The sequence below is a fragment of the Carcharodon carcharias genome, chromosome 5, assembly GCF_017639515.1.
Source record: "Carcharodon carcharias isolate sCarCar2 chromosome 5, sCarCar2.pri, whole genome shotgun sequence".
NCBI classification, from domain to species: Eukaryota; Metazoa; Chordata; class Chondrichthyes; order Lamniformes; family Lamnidae; genus Carcharodon; species Carcharodon carcharias.
In genome coordinates, this window is record NC_054471.1 from 108506987 (window position 1) to 108529911 (window position 22925).

Sequence of the window (22925 nt, forward strand, 5' to 3'; positions counted from 1 at the left end):
CTGCAGTCTTCACCTGCTATCATGGTTTGTTCTTTTTTTCTCACTTTTTTGAACTCAAGCATGGCCCGGTCTGCTCCAGCTCCTGACTCTAGCTCAAGGTAAGTGATAGGCCCCAAGCTTGGGCTTCAATATATCATCTCCCCACTGTTCTCCCTTCTTCTCAGCTCCACTCCAGTTCCCAACTCTCGCTCTGGGTAACATTCTAGTATATTACTGAGGGAGTGTTGCATTGTCAGAAATATCGACCTTTGGCTGAGATGTTAAACCATTGCCCTGGCTTCACTCTCAGGACATAAAAGACCCCATGGCGCTATTGGAAGAGGAGCAAGGAAACGCTCCTCAGTGTCCTGGGCAATATTTATTCCTCAGCCAACATCACTATAAATGACCTGGTCATCATCATATTGCTGATTATGGGCCTTGTTGTGCACAAATTGGCTTCTGCATTTCCTACGTTATAGCAGTGACAATGTATTTAATTAGCTGTAAAGCACTTTGGTTCTGAGGTTGTGAAAGGTACTCTATGAATGCATATTCTTTTCCTTCCGTTCACCAGAAAAGGTGTATAAAATGTTGATTACAACAACCATCAACCAGGGGAACCTAAACTAAAATTAAAGTATAAAAAATGTATGAATCTTAATTTAAATTCCTGTTCCTCAGGCACTGTAAGCTTTATTTGAGAAAACTACGTGATAATGAATAAGATAGATTATTGCTATCAAATAGCTGCAAAGTTTGAATGATGCTTCCCCAGCCGAGAGTTATTAACTGTTTATTTGAGGCACGTTAAGTTGCTCATGTACTCACACACTTACTATTTTTTTGTCTGCCTCTCTCACAACCCACATCTTCTACAGAGCATCAAAATTACTTTGGAACTGATGAAAGTCTGGGACCTGTGGCTGTCAGCATCCGGAGGGAGAAGCTAGATGAATCAAAGGAGAAAGATGGGCCACAGTACAACTACCGTATAGCTTTCCGGACCAGTGAGGTGGGATCCTAATTCTGTTGCTAGTTCATTTAAGAAACAGGTTTGCTACACATTGTCTGTGGAATGTTTAAAATTTAGGCTAAAGCCTGAATTGAAATTCCTGCCAGGGATCACTCCTGCATATTAATTATCCTTCCTCGTATATTCAGCCTTTATATACAATTGGGCTTTGCTGTTGTGCTAGCAAGGTGGAGGAATTTCACCTTCTGAAAAGATTTGTGTTCAAGTTCTGGTTATTCGAGAATTGAGCATCACACATTCTATTGGTGATGAGGTCTTGTTCTTATCCAGTTTTTATCACCCAGAAACAGCAGCAGTTTCATTTGATGTTCAGTAGAAAAATGTATTTTGTAACCAATTTTGGTGTTCTTCATGCTGAAAAAGTGAAGCTTTTAATACATTGTCCATGCAGCCTGAAAACTTTTCAAAAGTCAACTGGATGGTCCTTTTGAGTTTTCAGTTGAAGTTCTTTCAAATAGTTACCAATTTTATTATCTTGATTGTCGAATTGTGTCCATTTTGTACCCACTGATGAAGTTGGAATTGGGTTGGTTTGCTTTGTATAGTTTGCTTTGAATCCATAAATGTTTACTTCTAACTGGCTATGGTTGATTTTCCTTTGATCTATATGTAGTCTGTGCTAGTTTCAAGATTGGTGTTGAGTGCCCTTCCCAGTTGGTTGATGTTTATTTGCATTACCTTTGGACATTAAGACTTTCAGAAGTGTGAATCGAACTCCAAACTTGTCAAAAGGGCCATTATGGCCATTTTAATTTGCAATAAATCTAGTCTGATAGTAAGTGTCCAAGGTTGAATTTCCAATTTCAAAGGACACTTCAAGTTTCAGTTCTTCCATGAAGCATATATCCAAGTGATAAAAAAAAAATCACTGCTATCATGAGTTTGAAATATGCTCAGTCCTGGGGCCAACACAGCTACTTTTGACCATCCCGTTACCAGATCTGATGATAAGAAAAGTTCTAGATCTTCAGCCAACATACAAATTACGTCCTAACCTACAGCTTGATCACCAGCCCTACCCAGTACACTTGCTTGCTGCAACTCCTTATGAATTGGAACTAACATTGATGCACAGTATGAGGTACCTGGGTTTGACTGATTAATCTTTTCACTGCCATAGTCTAGCTGCCCTGCATTCGCTTGGAACTTGACCAGAATTCTAAATCGTTACCCTAGTGAAGGTCTTATTATTCCTTTCCTTCCGTCTTAATCCACATGAGCATATTATTTGAAGGAATTGAATTCTGTGCTTTTCCTTCTTCCCTAGAGAGCAGCTTAAAGACTGACAAACATACCTCATATAGGAAACTGCATTGCAAATCAGAATCCTGACCGGGTTTTGGATTTAGCTCCTGTAGCCACGAGTGCTGGTACTTTAACATTACGCTGTGTTAGTCAACATTATTTTAATAGCTTTGTAACATAATTAGTATTCTGTACTAAAGATGTCCTAAAGAAATCAGTTAATTTGACTTAGCAATGCTTGTTCCTGTGATCAAAAGATTTTTAATTAACCAAAACATTTTCTGCATGAATAATGATAGCAAGATTCCTATTCAGCAATAATCTGTCAGTCCCATAAATTAGTCTCTGGAGACAAGCTAAAAAAGCTAGTTTTTCCTGCTAAGTTTCCATATTCCGTGGCCCACAGCCCCCACTCTCAATGAATTTTGTTCTCATCAAAGTGAAGGTCAGGGCACTGATTCTCCAAACAAATACACTTGTGTTTTACTCCACGAAAGCATTTTTTCTTGAAAGCTTCTGATGCTTTTTACAAATAAATCAGCTGGTGTTTTTCTCTCTTTGCATATGTGCATCAGTTAGGAAAATAACCAACTAACCATGTAACTTGCTTTTGTGCTTACATCATTGACATTGAAGACAGTGGTCTTAGTTACTCCTTCTAAGCCTCTGTTAAAGCTGGGATGACATTTTTTATGTGTGCGTAAAGTGTGTAATTCTGCAAATTATTGTTTTGAAGAAATATTTGAATATGCATTATATTTTGTTAATACTAAAGTGGCAGTGCTACCACTAAGCTAAGTTGACATTACAGTTTAAAAAAAATTGAGATTGGATTGTATTCATTGAATATCTAGCTCTGTTCTTTTGGTTAGCCCTTTGTGGTGGGGTCCACTTCCACTGGTTAGATACAGCAAAAGGTTGCAATTGATTTCGAACTTAACGTAATTTAATTGAACTTATTTATAAACATTGCCAGTATGGATAGTCAGTTACCCCATATCTATTGTGGAGCAAGATGCTTGCAACTGAGTTGAGTCCACTCCAACATTGGAAAAGGATGGCCATTAGCTTCTCTGAATCTTCACTGTTGTATTTGGCTGAGGAGTAATACTAGTCATATATAGATCAAATTGTGCTCTTTAAGACGAGGATGTCCTTTGGGGCCAAAATGTGGCTAATTCTCCTTTATACAGAAGACTGAAAGGCATATCCAGATTTTATCCTACAAATGTACTAAGTGTAGAGGTGCTTGCATGATATTCTGGCAGTTCCTTTGTACTGATTGTCCTGCAATTTCAGTGATGAATGCTGAATCTAATTGAAGAGGCAAAAAGAAAAAAGTTGTGCATTGGAGGAATGAGCGTACAATGAAATTTTTCTTTCTGAGTTTATCAGAAGGAGGCATTGATGATTGAGGTTCTGCTTTGGGCACAGTTGGTAACTTTGGCACAAGTTGCATCGAAAACTGTACCAGTTTTAAAATATTTTTCTCTCCTGAACACAGAATCTGCCATGAACTAGTACAACCTAGCAGTGTTTTAAAACATATTTTAAAAAAAATGTTTTGCTTTAAAAACCATTCCTTAATATATTTATGAATGGTAACTTGGTAAAATTTGATTCATACAACTTAAAAGGGGTTTATCACAAAAAAAGAACATTTTAAATCAGTGTCAGTCCACTACCTGTGAATAACCTGAATTTGAAATACTGAAAATGACTTCTTAAAAAACATGCAACATTTTACAGTAACATTGGGGTAAAATAGTCAGTCCTGTAGTAAAATTTACAAAAATAATTCAGAATCTTTTACAACATATCTATTCATGTCCCTGACCCAAAAATTCCAGCACAGTTAGTGAAAGCTCCCAGTGTTGTTTAACTCACCCTGGGGAATGGCCAGTTTTGTGAGCAGCATCTGGTTCCATCACAGTGTGTTTAAAACCAACAGAAATGACCATGGTGATTCTGTGCTCTGAACGTATTTTGCATTTAAAACTATACCATCTTGTGTGCTGATTACACCAATTTTGATCGAATTCTGCTGACAAAAATTTGAGCAGAAATGCCACACCAAAGCTTTTGTCTTAAGGTTGTGGAAAAATTTATGTTTCCGTATGTTTAGAGATGTCAAGTGATGGTAGATTCTCAAGTGGAGTTTTTTTTAATGTTCATTCATGGGCTGTGGTCCTAGCTGGCAAGGCCAGAATTTATTGTTCATTTCTAACTGCCCTAGAGAAGATGGTGGTGAGTTGCCTTCCTGAACCGCTGCAGCCCCTGTGCTGTAGGAACACTCACAATGCTGTTGAGGAGGGAGTTTCAGGATATTGACAGTGACTTTGAGACAGTGAAGAAATGGCACTATATTTCTATGTCAGGATGATGTGACTTGGAGGGGAACTTGCAGCTGGTGGAGTTCCCATGTGCCTGCTGCCCTAGTTCTTCTGGGTGGTAGAGGTTGTTGATTCAGAAGGTGCTGTCAGAGGAGCCTTGGCATATTGCAGCAGTGTACCTTGTAGATGGTACACACAGCTGCCACTGAGTGCCAGTGATGTAGGGAGTCAATATTTATTATGGAGGATGGGTGCCAATCAAGCGAAATACTTTGTTCTGGATGGAGTCAAGGTTCTCGAGTGTTACTGGAGCTGCATTCATCCAGCAAGTGGGGAGTATTCCATCACACTCAAAAAAGATTCTCTGTTGCTCGGAGTCACTACATCTCACTCATGATGAGATAGCTCTTCTGATCTAATAAAATCTGTTATTTACACCCCACATTATACAATGAAGAGTATTTCCTAATTCCTGGTTTTGAGACCCAATGCAATTGGTAAGCTGAGAAAGCTTTGAAAAGACACTTATTTGCTGAATTCTATTGACTTGTTTGTTATAATATGCATTTAGGAACACATTTTCAAAACGCTGGTTTTATATCAAAAATAGTCATGCATATAATTCTGATAGCTTCCTGGGTCTTTGGTTCTATATATGCTGAACCACAATTATAGAACTGTAGAAAAGTTACAGCACAGAAGGAGGCCATTCAGCCCATCTTTTCCATGCCAGCCCAAGGACACCCAGGTGCCCTTTCTAATCTCACCTTCCTGCACCCAGCCCATAGCTCTGCATCTTACAGCACTTAAGGTGCAGATCCAGGTACTTTTTAAAAGAGTTTAGAGTTTCTGCCTCTACCACCAATTTGGGCAGCGAATTCCCTACACCCACTACCCTCTGCGTAAAAAAGTTCTTCCTCATGTCCCCCCTATACCTTCTGTCACCTATCTTGAATCTATGTCCCCTGGTTCTAGAATTCTCCACCAAGGGAAACAATTTTATCCTGTCCACTCTATCTATTCCCCTCATAATTTTATACACCTCAATCAAGTCACCTCTCAGCCTCCTTTGTTCTAAGGAAAATAACCCCAACCTATCCAATCTCTCCTCATAGCTACACTTTTCTAACCCTGGCAACATTCTTGTAAACCTCCTCTGCCCTCTCTCCAGAGCTATTATGTCCTTCCTGTAATTATGTGCCAGTATAGACTTCTAAGAAAAATAATATCCGTTTTTATGCTCCCAAGTTTATTCAGCATAATTGTGCAGTGGTCTTGGACTTTTGTCTTTCTTTGTTTAAACACTCAAACCAATGTAAATATTTAAATATTGTGTTATATTATGTTGTATTATTTTGTTCCTAGTCTTATTGCTTCTGTATATTCTTTTACCTGTAAATAAATGTGTGCAACTATTATTTTTCCATCTTCTGAAATGACAGGAGAACAAGATTGGCATCCTGCACATTTTTCAATAAATGATTCACAGCTATTAGAAGTTAACTGTTACATGGAAGAGAATAAATTCTCGGGCTTTGATTCATAAAGGGCTAGGTCTGTTTATGTACTAGCTGTGAATGTGAGAAAAATCTTGGGGAAGAGTACTGAATGTTGGGGAAGAGAAACTGAGGCTATATTTTAGTCTGTGTTTGAGCCCTTGACCATTTAGGAATGAAACTGGGAAGCATTATTTTTTAAGCAATGGTGGAAATCTGGAACAAAAACAGAAAATGCTACAAAAACTCAGGTCTGGCAGCATCTGTGGAAAGAGAAACAGAGTTAATGTTTCGAGTCCAGATGACCCTTCTTCAGGCAGAAATTTTCCAGCATTTTCTGTTTTTGTTTCAGATATCCAAAATCTGCAGTATTTTGCTTTTATCTTAGTGGAAATCTAGAACTCTTTCCCTCCCCTGCCCCCTCTCCTTCAAAAAAAAAGACTGTGGATGCTCAGGGTTAATTGAAATAATCTAGACTGAGATGGGTAGATTTGTGTCACGGAAGGGTTTCAAAATGTCCCTTCTCATCATTTCATTTGCAACAATTGTGACTTATGCCTCTACCATTCTGCCAAGAGACCTGCACAACTCTGGGCACCACACTTCTTCAGAAATAGTGGCCTTGGAGGAAGTGCAAATTCACCAGAATTTTTACAAATTATGAGGAGAGATGATATAAACTAGGCTTGTATTCCATGGAGTATAGAAAGTTAACTGATTTGATTGAGTTTTTTTTTAGGATTTTGAAAGGAAGTGATAGGGTAAATCGAGAGAGAACATTTTCTGCTGGTGAGGATGTAGAACCAGGAAGCATAACTTTTAAATCATAGTAGGACCAATCAGAAGAATGCAAAAGGTGACAAAAGTGAAGAACACACTTCCACACAAAAACAGTAGCTGCTGGCTTATTTAATAATTTTAAACCTGCGATCGATAGATTTTAAGAGATATGGAGCCAAGCGGGCAAATAGTGTTAGGATATAGATCAAATATGAGCTCATTGAATGGCAGACCAGGTTAAAGGGGCTGAATGGCCAGTCCCTGGTCCTGCATTCCTATGCAAGGAGATCCTGGTGTGTTCTAGATTTCCTGAGGTGAACAAATCCCTCTAGCCATTCTCTGGCAGCAGACCGACCCCTGGATGAGTAGCAAGTTCTATTCAGTAACGTAGAGTCAGATGATTAAGCTGAGAACAACCACATATAAATTTTGATGATTAAAAATAGCAAGATATCCCAATCGTTGTGCACATGCCAGACTACCTCTTGAGGGAACCAGAGTACTGGCAGGGCAACCTCTCCCTGCCGCCGCCACCCCCCACCCCCCCCAAACCCAGTATCAGCATCAAGTATTCTCTGGTCTGATCTAGAGTAAGCAACTGCAGTTTGGAGCACCAGCAAAGTGTTTTAACTCTTTCTGTTCCACTGCCATTACCTTTGATATCCTCCAAGGATCTACCTTCAGCCCCTTCTTATTTCTCATCTGCATGCAACCCCATAGAATCATAGAATGTTTACAGCAGAGAAAGAGGACAATCAGTTGGTCAAATGTTTTTTTTTATTCATTCATGAGATGTGAGTGTCACTGGCTAGGCCAGCATTAATTGCCCATCCCCAGCTGTGTCCCTTGAGTAGGTGCTGGTGAGCTGCTGCCTTGAACTGCTGCAGTCCTTGTGGTGTACGTACACCCACAGTGCTGTTAGGGAGGGAGTTCCAAATCCACTCCAGCTCCCTGCAAGAGCAATTCAGCTTGTCCCATTCCCCCGCTTTTCCTGTAACCCTGCAAAAGTTTCATCTTCAGGCGCTTATCCAATTCCTTTAAAAAAAGCCACACTTGAGTCTGCCTCCACCACCCTGTCAGACAGTACATTCGTAATCATTTGCTACATTAAAAAATGTTTTCTCATGTTGCCTTTAGTTCTTTTACCTATCACCTTAAATCTGCCCCCCGGTTCTCAATACATCTGCCAAAGGGAACAGTTTCTCTCTATATACTCTGTTTAGACTCCTCGTGATGTTGAACACCTCTATTAAATCTCCTCTACTTTCTCTTCTCTAGGGAGAACAACCTCAGATCTTCCAATCTATGCTCATAACTTAAATTTATTTTTGCTATTACCATTCTCTGGAACCGGATGAGCTAGAGGGACTGGAAAATTATGGCCAGTACCCTCGCAGTTTCTGCCCTTACTTTCCTCAGCACCTTTGGGTGCATGCATCTGCTCCTGGTAACTTATCAACTTGAAGTACAACCAGCCTTTCTAATGCCACCTCTTTATTAATTTTTAGCCCATCTAGTGCTTCAACTACCTCCTCCTTCACTATGATTTTTGCAGAAGCTTTTTTAGGAAACAGGTGTAAAGTACTTATCTAACATCTTAAGCCATACCCTCTGCATCCATGCATAAATACCCTTTATGGTCCCTCATCATCCCACCCCTCATCTTACTAGCCTTTTACTATTTATGTGCCTTTAGAAGACTTTTGGATTCCTCTGTATTTTAGATGTCAGTCTCTTCTCGTACCCTCTCTTTTCCTCTCTTTTTTCCTTTTCAATGTCCCTCTGAACTTTCTATAGTCAGCCTGGTTCTTAGTTGTATTATCAACCTAATATCTGTCATATGCCCTTTTGTTAGTGCTTCATCTTACTCTCTATCTCTTTCATCATTCATAGATCTCTACCTTTCCCCCTCATGGGAATGTACGTCAACTGTACCTGAACCAGCTCCTCTTTAAAGGCAGCTCGTTACCATTATGGTTTTGCCTGCTAATCTTTCATTCCATTTTACCCAGGAAAGGTCCATTCTAAACCCATTAAATACCCTCTTCAATTAAGTATTTTTACTGTAAATTGCTCCTTGTCCTTTTCCATAGCTAATCTAAACCTACACTAAGATCATTTGGCAGTGTGACAAATGTAGCACCAGTGTTCACAAGTATGCTGAGAACACCCAGCTCTACCTCACCAACACCCCTCTCAACTTTTCCACTGTTACTAAACCATCAGGCAGCTTTTCGACAACCAGTACTGGATGAGCAGAAATTTCTTCCAGTTGAATATTAGGAATGCCAATGCTATTGCCTTTGATCCCCACTACAAGTTTTTTGCCCTAGAAACTGACATCACTTCTCTCCCTAGTAACTGTCTGAGGTAGAATCAGACTGTTCACAACCTGTCATATTTGACCCCAAGATGAGCTTTCAACCAAATATCCATGCCATCACTAAGACCACCTACTTTCATCTCCATAGCACCTCCAACTTCAGCCCCTGCCTCAACTATCTGCTGCTGATGCCCTCATTCAAGCCTTTGTTCCCTCTAGACTGAACCATTCCAATGCACTTCTGACCAGGCTCCCACATTCTACCCTCGTGTTAACTTGAGGCCATCCAGAACTCTGTTGTCTGCAAACTTATCTGCACCAAGCCCTGTTCACCCAACACCCTGTGCTCACTGACCTACATTGTCTCCTGGGTAAGCAACACGTTGATTTTAAAATTCTCATCCTTGTTTTAAAATTCCTCAGTGGCCTCTCCCCTTCCTATCTCTGTTACCTCCTTCAGCCTTCCAACCTTTAGATCTGTGTTCCCCCAATTCTGATCTTTTGTGCATCCCTGATTTTTGATCTTTCCACTAGTGCCTTCAGGTGCTTAGGCAGTAAGCTCTAATTACCTCCCTAAACCCCTCTGCCTCTCTTTCTCCATGACTCCTTTATGATGTCCTTGAAATCTATGGGCAGAATTTTCTGTGCCCATTGGCGGTAGGCATGTTTGGTGGTGTGAGCGGACAATATTCCAAGAAGGTCAAAAATTGGTTTCATAACGTCATGAAACCAGTTTACAATCATCTGCTCTGCCTCTTGATGGCGGGCTGCATTTCATGCCGTCGGACATTGGGATCTTCATTGTAATACATCAGCATATCATTACAAGCCCAGCTCGCCGGAATCATCATCCCACACTGGATCATCCAAGCAAGGCAGCCGACATGTTTCACAACTATACATAAAGGGTGTGCGCCTGGCGAGCTGCACTTCACTTGGGTTTTTGAGGTTTGCCTACCTTGCTTCAGGCAGCACTCACAGTCATCAGCACCAGGCTTTGCAGACAACACCACATCACTTTTAGGGGAGATCACGGGCATGTCTCTACTTCTCAGATCAGCCAAGTAAAACGTTCTTTTTCCTGCCTGCTACTGCACTTAGTGCAAATCTGGGATAATTCTGTCCTATGCCTTTGACCAAGTTGTTGGTTGTCTACCCCAATATCTCCTTATGTGACTTGGTGTCAATTCTTGTCTGTGTAGTGTCTTATCATGCTTTAATATGTTAAAGGTCCTATATAAATGCAGATTGGTTTGGGATTTTTTTTCACCCTCTATGGAAATCCTTCTGGACCTTGTGTAGCATTCCTGTACAATTTATTTTAAATGAAGCGATTGAAATCTAAAATGCAAATCCAAAATAAATGACATTTTTTTACACTTAGATCCTGGAATGAGTAGCTTGTCCTATGACAAGAGATTGAGTGATGAGCTTTTCTTCCCTAAAGTTTAGAAGAATGATAAGTGACCTCATTGAAACATAAAAGTCCTCAGGGGCTTGACAGGTCAGATGCTGGGAGAGTCTGCCCGGAGAGTCAGAATAAGGGGTTTACCCTTTTAAAACAGATGAGAAATGTCTTCACTAAAAGGGTTGTGAACCTATTCCAGAGAGGTGTAGATGCTCAGTGGTTGAGTACATTTAAATCTGAGATCAATAGAGTTTTGGATGCTCAGGGAATTGAGGGATATGAGGATAGTATGGAAAGGTGTAGCTGAAGCAGAAGGTCATCCATAATTTTCTTGAATGACGGGACAGACTTGAAGAGTCTGCTCTTATTTCTTATGTTCTCATGTTCTTAGATCTTCCGACCACGCATCCCCATCCCTGCTTCCCTATTGCCCTTGTGATTTTTTTCAACTGCATGTTCAGACTGGTTTCTGCCCCTGTGTCTCTCTAGTACTGCCTGCTATGATTTTATTTTCACGGTTATTCATTTGAAAGCATCAGTCACTCTTCATTAATTTCTTACGCTATCTACTGAAATAGTAAAACTGACAGAACCTGTAAGGACTAAACCAAAAAGGTAAAAGTTACTCAATTTAAAAATAAATAAATTATAAATCAGGAGAGGAGGAAAAGAGGGAGGTGAATGGTCGTGAAATAGAATGAAGAGTACGTCAGTGACAAAGTTCTACCTGTATTAAACTGCCGCTAAGAGACTGGAGAGAGAAGTTAGCAGAAATGTCCTTGCCTTGTTCGAGCATGGAATGCTTTCATATGGGGAGTAGTTGAGGCAGAGAGCATTGCATCTTTTAAGGGAAGAGTAGGCAAAGATTTGTAACAAAGGAAGAAACTGAAATATAGTGACAGAGCACCAGCCAGTGGAATTAGTCTGGGATTGCTCCCCCAGAGAGCCAGATGGTGAAGTGTGAAACAAGACACAGATCTTTTCCTTGATAGGTTTATTCACAGGATGCAGCAGTAAAGTCTAACTGCTAACCAAGTGTCCCAGCAGAGTTTCTTTATATGTACTCTCAGTCCTTAATCAAGCAATGCCTGTCACCTGTATATCTTTAACAGCATAATCAACCAGTCATTAACACCAGATAGTGAGATTAGTCTGATGTTACTCCAGCAGAGAGCACCTGGTAGCAGGATTAGTCTTGGATTGCTCTAGTAAGAGCATGGGGTAGTGAGATTACTCTGGGATTCCTCCAGGAAACAGCACCTGTATTAAGGCTAGTCTGGAACTGCTTTAACAGAGAGCACAGGGCAGTGCAAATTAGTCTGGGATTGTTCTAGCAGAGAACATATGGCAGTGGGATTGCTCCAGCAGAGAGCATATGGGAATGGGATTAGTTTTACGGTTGTTCCGGCAGAGAGCTTGGGGCAGTTCGATTAGTTTGGGACTGCTCCAACGGAGAACATGTAGCAATGGGATTTATCTCGGATCCCACTAGCAGAAAGTCAGTTTTTAGATGATAGTCCTCCATCTATGCTCTGGGTTATAATGGGGAGAGGTGTAGAAAAGGCCAAAAAATAACTCATCTGGAGAATGCTACTCCAGCACTCTGTCACAATACTCTCTGATTTTTTAAATGCTTTCTCAAGATGTGGGCATCACTGGCTAGGCCAACATTTATTGCCCATCCCTAATTGCCCTTCAGAAGGTGCTGGTAAACCACGTTCTTGAATTACTGCAGCCAATGTGGTGTAGGTACACCCACAATGCTGTTTGGAAAGGGGTTCCAGGATTTTGACCCAGTGACAGTGAAGGATTATTAGTATTAGCATATGGGGAGGCGGTGGCGTAGTGGTATTGTCATTGGACTAGTACTCCAGAGACCCAGGGTAATTCTCTGGCGACCCAGGCTTGAATCCCGTGATGGCAGGTGGTGAAATTTGAATCCAATAAAAAATCTGGAATTAAAAGTCTGATGACCATGAAACCATTGTCAACTGTTGAAAAAACCCATCTGATTCACTAATGTCCTTTAGGGAAGGAAACCTGCTGTCCTTACCTGGTCTGGCCTACATGTGACTCCAGACCCACAGCAATGTGGTTAATTCTGAAATGCCTAGCAAGCCAATCGCTTGTCATGGGCAATAAATGCTGGCCTGGCCAGCGATGCCCACATCTTGTGAACAAATTAAAAAAAAAATCAGTATTGTAAATTTTCAACAATACCTGTTTTTGAAGTGAGGAAAAGTTTGTTAATGTAATTCATGCTGCAAATGTATGTTTTCCATACTGTATCAGGTTTACTATTATGAGCAAAGCTATTTTGTTAAAATGAATTAAATTTGTCCTTTGCAAACTATTTACTGTAGAAAATTGAACCAAGTGATAGTATAGAAGTGGGTAATAAACGCTGGCCTAGTCATCTGATGGCCACATCAATTAAACAGCTTACTGGAGGAGGTGGCTGCACAAATATCCCCATCCTCAATGATGGAGGGGAATTTCCAGGTGGTGGAAGGGCAAAAGATAAGGCTAAAGCATTTGCAACAATCTTCAGTCAGAAATGTCGAGTGGATGATCCATTTCGGCCCCCTCCAGAGGTCCTCAGCATCATGGATGCCAGTCTTCAGCCAATTCAATTCACTCCACATGATATCAAGAAACAGCTGAAGGCACTGGATATTGCAAAGGCTATGACCCTGACAATATTCCGGCAATAGTACTGAAGACTTGCGCTCCAGAACTTGCCGCGCCCCTAGCCAAGCTGTTCCAGTACAGCTACAACACTGGCATCTACCTGGCTATGTGGAAAATTGCCCAGGTATGTTCTGTACACAAAAAACAGGATAAATCCAACCTGGCCAATTACCGCCCCATCAGTCTACTCTCGATCATCAGTAAAGAAATGGAAGGAGTCATCAACAGTGCTATCAAGCGGTACTTGTTTAGCAATAACCTGCTCACTGACGCCTAGTTTGAGTTCTGCCAGGCCCACTCAGCTCCTGACCTCATCATAGCCTTGGTTCAAACATAGACAGAAAAGCTGAACTCCTGAGGTGAGGTGTGAGTGACTGCCATTGGCATCAAGGCTTCATTTGACCGAGTGTGTCATCAAGGAGCCTTAACAGATCTGGAATCAATAGGAATTGGGGAAAACTCTCCACTGGTTGGAGTCATACCTAGCACAAAGGAAGATGATTGTGGTTGTTGGTGGTCAGTCATCTTAGTTCCAGGCCATAACTGCAGGAGTTCCTCAGGGTAGTGTTCTCGGCCCAACCATCTTCAGCTGCTTCATCAATGACCTTCCTTCCATCATAAGGTCAGAAGTGGGGATACTCACTGATGATTGCACAATGCTCCATTGCACCATTCGTGACACCTCATGCTGAAGCACCCCATGTCCAAATGCAGCAAGACCTGGACAATATCCATGCTTGGGCTGACAAGTGGCAAGTAACATTCGTGCCACACAAGTACCAGGCAATGACCACCTCCAACAAGAGAGAATCTAACCATTGCCCATTGACGTTCAATGGCATTACCATCACTGAATCCCCTAATATCAACATGCTGGGGGTTACCATTGACCAGAACCTGAACTGGACTAGCCATAGAAGTACTGTAGCTACAAGAACAGATCAGAGGCTAGGAATCCTGTGAGGAGTAACCCACCTCCTGCCTCCCCAAAGCCTGTCTACTACCTACAACGCACAGGTCATGAGTGTGATGGAATACTCCCCATTTGCCTGGATGAGTGCAGCTCCCAGAACACCCAAGAAGTTTGACACCCTCCAGGATAAAGCAGCCTGCTTGATTGGCACCATATCCACAAACATTCACTCCTTCCACCACCGACGCACAGTAGCAGCAATGTGTGCCATCTACAAGATGCACCAAGGCTCCTTAGACAGCACGTTTCTAACCCACGACCACTACCATCTAGGAGGACAAGGGCAGTAGATAGATGGGAACACCACCACCTGGAACTTCCGTTCCAAGTCACTCACCATCCTGACTTGGGAATATATTGCTGTTCCTTCATTGTCGCTGGGCCAAAACCCTGCAACTCCCTTCCTAATAGCACTGTGAGTGTACCTAAACCACATGGACTGCAGCGGTTCTAGAAGGCAGCTCACCACCACCTTCTCAAGGGCAACTAGGGATGGGAAATAAATGCTGGGCCAGCCAGCAAAACCCACATCCTGTGAAAGAATTTTTTAAAATCCTGTAAACGAATAAATAAAAAAAGCCAGTGTTGATTTAAGTTTTAAATTTGCAAAGTGAATTGCATTGATTAATTTCACAAAGCGGTGCATATTCATTTAATGCTTGTATAGTCAGAAAAAGATTTAATTCTTAACTTGAAACACTTTTTTCCCTCCTGTTTCAGCTTTTCACTCTCAGAGGAGCCGTGCTAGAAGACGCTGTGCCATCCACAGCTCGACATGGTACAGCTCGAGGTTTGCCTATGAAGGAGGTGCTGGAGTATGTGATTCCTGAGGTGAATATCCAGTGCCTTAGGGTGGCTTCAAACTCTCCCAAAGTATTGGAACAGCTGCTGAAACTTGATGAGCAAGGGGTAAGTTTTCACGCTATGTATCTATATAAATTATACGGAACGCCTGATTGGCTCAAACTTATTGCAGACGACACAAAATCTAAAATGGTGACATAAATCGAGAAAAGGTCTTATAGTGAGAACTTATTGTACTGTTTAAGCAACAGGGATAACTTGTGTGACTGTTTTCAATGTAATAAAATGTCCCAAGGTGCTTCAACTAGGCCTTACAAAACACAATGTGACACTGGGCCACATAAAAAGATATTAGGGCATATAACCAAAAGCTTGTTCAAAGAGGTAGGCTTTAAGAGATATCTTAAAGGAGAAAATCAAAGTGGAGAGGCAGAGAGATTTAAGGATGTGATTCAGGAGCTTAGGTCTAGGCATTGAAAACACAGTCACCAATTTCTCTTTATCAGCATGCTCTCGCAGCATGGATGAATTGATAGCATAAATGGAAATAAATGAGTATGATTATGATAGCCTTTACAGAGACGTGTTTGTAAGGTGACCAAGGCTGGGACTTGAATATTCAAGGGCATTTCACATTTTGGAAGGACAGGAGGAAAGGAAAAGGAGGTGGAGTAGTTCTTAATAAAGGGTGAGATCAGTACAAGTGAGAAATGAACTTGGTTCAGAAGATCAAGATGTAGAATCAGTTTGGGTGGAGATAAGAAATAGCGAAGGAAAGAAGTTATTGCAGGGAGTAGTGTATACGCTCCCTTATAGCAGCTACAAAGTAGGACAGAGTATACATCAAGAAATAACGGGGGCTTGCAAGAAAGGTACCGCAGTAATCATGCGTGACTTCACTTCTTAACATCGACCGGACAAATCAAATTGGCAAATTAGCTTGAGTTCATGGAATGTATTTGGGACAGTTCTTAAGCACAATACATTCTGGAACCTACCAGGGACCAGGCTATTTTGGCCCTGGTAATGTGTAATGAGACAAGATTAATTAAAAACCCCATAGTAAAGGATCCTGTAGGGAAGAGGGATCATAACATAATAGAATTTCACATTCAATTTGAGAGTGAGAATTGTGGGTTCATAACTAGTGTCTTAAACTTAAATAAAGACAATTACAAGGGTGTGAAGACAGATCTGACTGAAGTGGACTGGGATAATAGGTTTAAAGTAGAGAGGCAGTGGCAGGCATTTAAGGAGATATTTCATAACTTTCAACAAAGATATATTCCGTTGAGGAATAAAGGCTTTATGGGAAGGATACACCATCCCTGGCAAACTAAGAAAGTTAAGGGTGGCACCAAATTGAAAGAAAAGGTGTATAAGCTGCAAAAATTAGTGGTAGGTCAGAAGATTGGGAAAGTTCTAGAAACAGCAAAGGATGACGTAGTAAAGAGGGAGAAACTTGAGTATGAGAGAAAACTAGCAAGAAATATAAAATAGACAGTAAAAGCTTTTACAAGTACATAAGCAGGAAAATAGTAGCTAAAGTGAGCATTGGCCCCTTAGAGGGTGAGACAGGGGAATTAGTAATTGCAAATGAGAAAATGGCAGAGGCTTTGCATGAGGATTTTGTATTTGTCTTCACAGCAGAAGACACAAAAGCATCCCAAAAAATGGTATAATATCAAGAGGCAAAAGGAAGGGAGGAACTTAAAACTACCACTAGAGAAAAAATAATGTGAATACTTCTGGGACTTGAGGCTGGCAAGTATTTGGACCTAATGGCCTGCATCCCAGGGACTTAAAAGAAGTGACTGCAGAGATACTGGATGCATTGGTTGTAATTTTCCAACATTCCAACATGGAAAAGCCCCAGTGGATTGGAAAAGTGCAAATGTAACACCAAGAAATGAGGGAGACAGAAAGCAGAAAATCATAGGCCAATTAACCTAACACCTGCCAGTGGGAATATGCTAGAATCCATTATTGAAGAGCTAGTACCAGAACATTTAGAATATTATAATACAGTCAGCCAGAGTCAACGTGGATTTTGGAAAAGGAGATTAGGATTGACAAATTCATTAGGGTTTTTTGGAAATGGAACTAGTAGGGTGGATAAAGAGGAACCAGTAGAAATAGTTTTAAAAAGGATTGGATAAGATGCCACGTAAAAGGTTACTACACAAGATAAGAGCTTATGGTGTTGGGGTTTATATATGAGTATATAGAGGATTGCCTAACTAACAGGAAACAGAGTCTGGATGAGTGTGTCATTTTCAGGGTAGCAAATTGTAACTGGTAGAGTACCACAGGGATCAGTGCTGGGGCTTCAATTATTTACAATCTATATTAATGACTTGGATGAAGAAACTGAATCTATGGTAACTAAATTTGCTGATGATACAAAGATAGGCAGGAAAGCAAGTTGAGGTGGCTACAAAGAGTCTACAAAGGGATATAGATGGTTTAAGGTAGTGGCTGAAAAATTTGGCAGATGGAGTATAATGTGGGAAGATATGAGGTTGTCCCACTTTGGCAGGAATAACAGGAAAGCAGATTATTATTTAAATGGAGAAAGACTGCAGAACTCTGGGGTACAGAGGGACCTGGGATTCCTTGTACATGGATCAGAAAAAGTCAGAATGCAGGTACAGCAAGTAATTAGAAAAGCAAATGGAATGTTGGCTTTTATTGCAAAGGGGATGGAGTATAAAAGTAGTGAAGTCTTGCTACAGTTGTGTAGGGCATTGGTGAGACCACACCTAGAGCACTGTGTACTGTTTTGGTCACCGTACTGAAGGAGGGGCATACTTACATTGGAAGCAGTTCAGAGAAGGTTCACTTGGCTGGTTCCTGGGATGAAGGGGTTGTCTTATGAGGAAAGGTTGAGCCTAGAGGTGATCTTATTAAAACATAAAAGATTCTGAGGGAGCTTGACAGGTTAGATGTTGAGAGGATGTTTCCCCTTGTGGGGGAATCTAGAACTAGGGGGCACTGTTTCAAAATAAGGGGTTTCCCATTTAAGGTAGAGAAGGAGGAATTTTCTCTGAGGGTTGCAAGTGTTTGGAATTCTCTTCCTCAGTGAGCAGTAAAGCCTGGGTCATTGAATATATTCAAGGCTGAGTTGCACAGATTTTTGGTTGACTAGGGGAGTTGAGGGTTATAGGGACAGACAGGAAAGTAGAGTTAACACCACAATCAGATTAGCCACGATCTTATTGAATGGTGGAGCCGGCTTGAGGGGTCAAATGGCCTACTCCTCCTATTTCTTATGTTCTTTTATTCAATGATGGAGTGTTGGAATGATCAAAATCAGGGGTGCTCAAGAGATCAAAATTTGAGGAGTGCAGATTCCTTGGAGGATTGTGGGGCTGGAGGAGATTACAGGAATAGGGAAGGTCCAGGCCATGGAGGCAGTTGAAAACAAGGATAAGAATTTTAAAATCAAGATGTTACTTGACTGTAGTCAATGTACGTCATTGAGCACATGTGGTGATGAGTGAACGGAATTTGGTGTAGATTAAGACACGGGCAGCAGAGTTTTGGATGATCTCAAATTTCCAGAAGGTAGAATATAGAAAGCCAGCCAAGAGTGTGTTGGAATAGTCAAGTTTGGAGGTAACGAGGCAGGAGCAGAGTCGGGCGAAGTTACAGAGGTGAAAATAGGCGGACTTAGTGATGGCGTGGATATGTGGCCAGAAGCTTATCTCGAAATTAAACTGAGGTTGCCGGGCAGAGGAATGGAGTTGATGGCAAGGGAGCGGAGTTTGTGGCAGTAACTAATGACAATGGCTTCAGCCTTGCCAATATTTAAATCGAAGAAATTTCTGCTCATCAAATACTGGATGTCAGGTAAGCAATCTGAAAACTTTGAGACAGTGGAAGGGATGAGGGAAGTGGTGACAGCACAAAACCTGAGGAGAGAGAATTGTTAAAATACCAGCTAACATGGGAGCCAGGAAGGGATGATGGATGGTCAGACGTTTAGTAAGAATACGGTCCAGAGGGCAGAAGGTAGGTCTCATGAACAAGATAAGCTCAGAGTAGTCTTGAAGGAGATAGACAAAAAAAATAGAGAAAGAGGCAAGTTCAGAGCTAGGGCAGGTGGGAGCCTTACAGGAAGTTCTGCCCAATGAGTTTGGGGAATGGAGGAAAGTGGCAGAGGCGGCTGACTGGATGGTCTCAATCATAATAACAAAATAATTCATGATCTTCTTGTGCTAAAGCAGAGCCTTTAGTTACACTCAGTAAGGTTACAGAAGTATTCCGAGAAGAAAGGAAAAGCCAAATTGGTTAAAACTTTTTACGTCTCGATCACTGAAAATGTAGACCTAAACGAATGGATTGGTTTGGCCTCCTGATGGTATGGTTAAGGACATGCTCTACTCAATATCCATCAGCAAATGTTCAAAACAAATGTATTATTTTTGCTTAAAATATGCTTTATTCCTCAAACATGAGGAAACAACCAGGAAGTGAAAGGCAAAATATTAGAAAGTAGCATTGCAAATTAAAGAAAAATGTGCCACTTAGATTAGGAAGCTTTAATGTGTGTGCATTAGTTAATGTAATACAAATTAGATAGATGCAGATTTATTTTTATGTTGTATGCCTGTGACTTTTGGTTTCCTGTTTTTTGAATATGTTGTTGGGTGCCTGAATAACATGAAAACACCTGATCATAAATTGTTTGAACTATATCCAGCTATTTCTTTGTCATAAAGAGGGAGATACTGACATGCTTCAGAACAAAATGAAAGCTGCCAAGTACAATTCAGAGTGCCCATTTGAAAAACCAAGAGCCTAGTTTCACAGGATAACAGAAGTGACTTCCCTGTTCCCTCCCTCGACCCATAACATTTATGTAGCCTTTCAGGTCCTGCATTCTCAGTTCCCAATCAAGTGCCGGTTGTTCAGTGGCCATTCTAGTTCATGTTTTCTGCAGAAGCTCTGAAGTGTCATGGGGGGAGTAGGTACTTCCATTTTCCTATTGAAGATGTCCAGTTTGATTCCTGGAATGGAACCTGGCCTGAATCTTATGGAAGATGAGCAAAATGCTTCCGATGCTAGAAATAAAAACAGAAAATGCTGAGCAGGTCAGGCAGCATCTACGGAGAGTGAAACAGAGTTAACATTTCAGGTTGATTACTCTTCTGATCAGTATTTCCAACAGTTTCTGGAGTTCTGATGAAGAGTCATCTTTTGGATCTGCCCTTGGATGAGGCCATTGAACAATGTCTCTGAAGGTTTTAAAACAATTACCATAGAGGTCGTTAATGTTTCGAGTCTGTATGACCCCTCTTCAGACCCTTCTGAAGAAGGGTCATACGGACTCAGAACATTAACTCTGGTTCTATCCCTGCAGATGCTATCAGACCTGCTGAGTTTTTCCAACATTTTCTATTTTTGTTTCAGGTTTCCAGCATCCGCAATATTTTGATTTTACTATATAGGTCATTTTGTTTTAATTTACAATTGTTTTCTATTTGCAGTGGTTTGACAGGGAACTCTTTAAAGTGGATAAGTAAGATGTGACTATACAAGTACATCAATTTGTGAACAGCTCTTTTTGAATTTTATGGTGTGATATAGCTGTATTTAATTATACTTTGTAAAAATTATTTGCGATTTTGTTGCATAGCTTTACTGCAGAAGATTCTGTGTCTGATGATGCTCTGGAGCATCATGTTGGAATTCTACCAAACCATGAAGTATTTGTAATCTAGTAGAGAAAGGAGGAGGTTTTGAAATTGCATCTGGTTTATTAACAGAAGGAAGTCGAACTCTGTTTTTCCTTAAGCATCATGTAGTACATGAATTTCCCTTTAAAATTGCTATTATAAATTATTGCTATTAAGTCAAAACTCTAGATGAACTTTTAAAAATTGTCGAGAATCATAATTCTTGCTTTGTGCTACTACAGTTATACACGAGCTTTTTCCAAGATCAGTCCAGAATTTTAAATTAAGTTTACTAGGATCAGTAAAAACAAACAACTCATGAAAATTAAGTGCATTTAAATGCTAAAATTTGCAAAAAATTAATTTTTTGACATCATTGGATGTGCTAAATGTACAAAGCATGTGGGCAGGCATTGCAATGTTTTTTAATATGCCATAACCACCCAACAGTGATGAGACGAATTCATAATCCAAAGATTAAAGATGGTTTATTTTTGTTCTGAGTTTTTTGCATTGGAAGCACATTATCTTTTCAGAGCTTCTTCAGAGCCAAGCAACTATTGTTCAGGTCATTTGCCATACAGTCTTCCCACAACAACAACTTTTCTTTATATAGCACATTTAATGTAATGAAATATCCCAAGATATTTCACAGAAGCATTATAAGACAAATGTATGACACCGAATCACACAAATTTAGTCAAAGAGGTAGGTTTTAAGGAGCATCTTAAAGGAAACAAGTGAGATAGAGAGATGTAGGGAGGGAATTCCAGAGTTAGGGCTTGGCAACTGAGGAAAATAGTCATCAATAGTAGAACAATTATAGTTGGGAATGCATAAGAGCCAGAAATAAAGGAGCACAGATATCTTAGAGGGTTGTGGAGATGGAGCAGATTCCAGAGATAGAGAGGGGAAAGGCCATGAAGGAATTTTAAAACAAGGATGAGATTTTAAAGTCAAGACGTTGCTTGACTGGGAGTCGATGCGCACAGGGGTGATGGGGGAAATAGGACTTGCTACAAGTTAAGACAGGGGCAGCTGTGTTTTGGATGACCTCAGGTCTACGTATGTGGGAGACCCCTAGGACTATGTTGGAATAGTTGAGTCTAGAAGTAATGAAGACATGAACAAAGGTTTCAGCAGCAGATGAGCTGAGACAGGGCAAAGTTGGGCACTGTTATGGAGGCGGAAATACGTTGGAAGCTCACGACCTCTCTGCCATGCTTTTTTCCTTGAAGACGCGTGTACGTTGACAACCATCCCTATGGTTGATATAGCCATGAGGCAGAAGGGGGTGAGATACTGAGTTGGAGTGGTGCAAGGGTAGTTCAATCTGCGGACAGGAATCCAAACCATTGCTAGAGGTGCTTGGTATGGTTGGATAGGTAAGCATGGAGCCAAGGGAGGACAGCCTCAGTCACCTGGACAATGGTGAAGAATAGTTTACAGGAGGCTAGTGTGGTTGACAATGTTAAGGGCTGCAGAGAGGTTGAGGAAATAAAATGCACCAAGGTCACAGTCTCAGAAAGCATCATCTATGACTTTGGTTAGGACCATTTAGTGCTGTGGTGGGGACTGTAACCTGATGGGAAATATTCAACATATAAAGCAGGAAACATGGCATGTGTTGAGACATCACGTTCAAGGACATTGAAGAAAAAAGGGAGGCTGTAGCTGGGGTAGCAGATTACCAGGACATATGCTTCAAGAGTCAAAATTCTGAGGACGGGAGACCCATTTTTTATGGATGGGGGAGAGATGTGGGTATTTTCCCCCCTTTTCCCATCTCATGACTAACTGTAACAAAACGTATTTTGGAGAAGTGTTTTAACCTTTTTCATGCTGTGACTTTTAAGGACAGACACAAGACAGGTTTTCTTATAGTTTTAAATAAAAAGAAAGAAGAAATGTTATTTTCTCAATGTAATTGCAACAATACTCACTCTCAATCACACAAGGCATGCATACACTCAAGAAAGGCGATTATAAAAAAAAAGGTCACATGCACTGATATCGTTAGGAGAGTCCAAGAAGTCATGTGACCACAGTTTACGCAATAGGGAATGATTGTCGGCCATTTGAACTTTCTTGTGATAAAGCGGTTTTCTTCATACCCATCTTTGTGGTTTTTCAAACACCAAGTCTGAGTGACTTTTGTATCTCAGTTTCTTTAAAC

The 22925-nt window shown here is 40.8% G+C and overlaps 1 protein-coding gene across 2 annotated transcripts in view; it reads left to right on the plus strand.

The window, feature by feature from the left end:
* LOC121277854 (signal-induced proliferation-associated 1-like protein 2) overlaps window positions 1-22925 on the plus strand; it is a 647580-nt gene that overhangs the window by 221037 nt on the left and 403618 nt on the right. For both annotated transcript variants that reach the window (XM_041187562.1, XM_041187563.1), the window contains exons 4-5: window positions 861-994; window positions 14985-15173. In XM_041187562.1, coding sequence (XP_041043496.1) covers window positions 861-994; window positions 14985-15173 — 323 coding nt within the window. The remainder of the gene's footprint in view (window positions 1-860; window positions 995-14984; window positions 15174-22925) is intronic.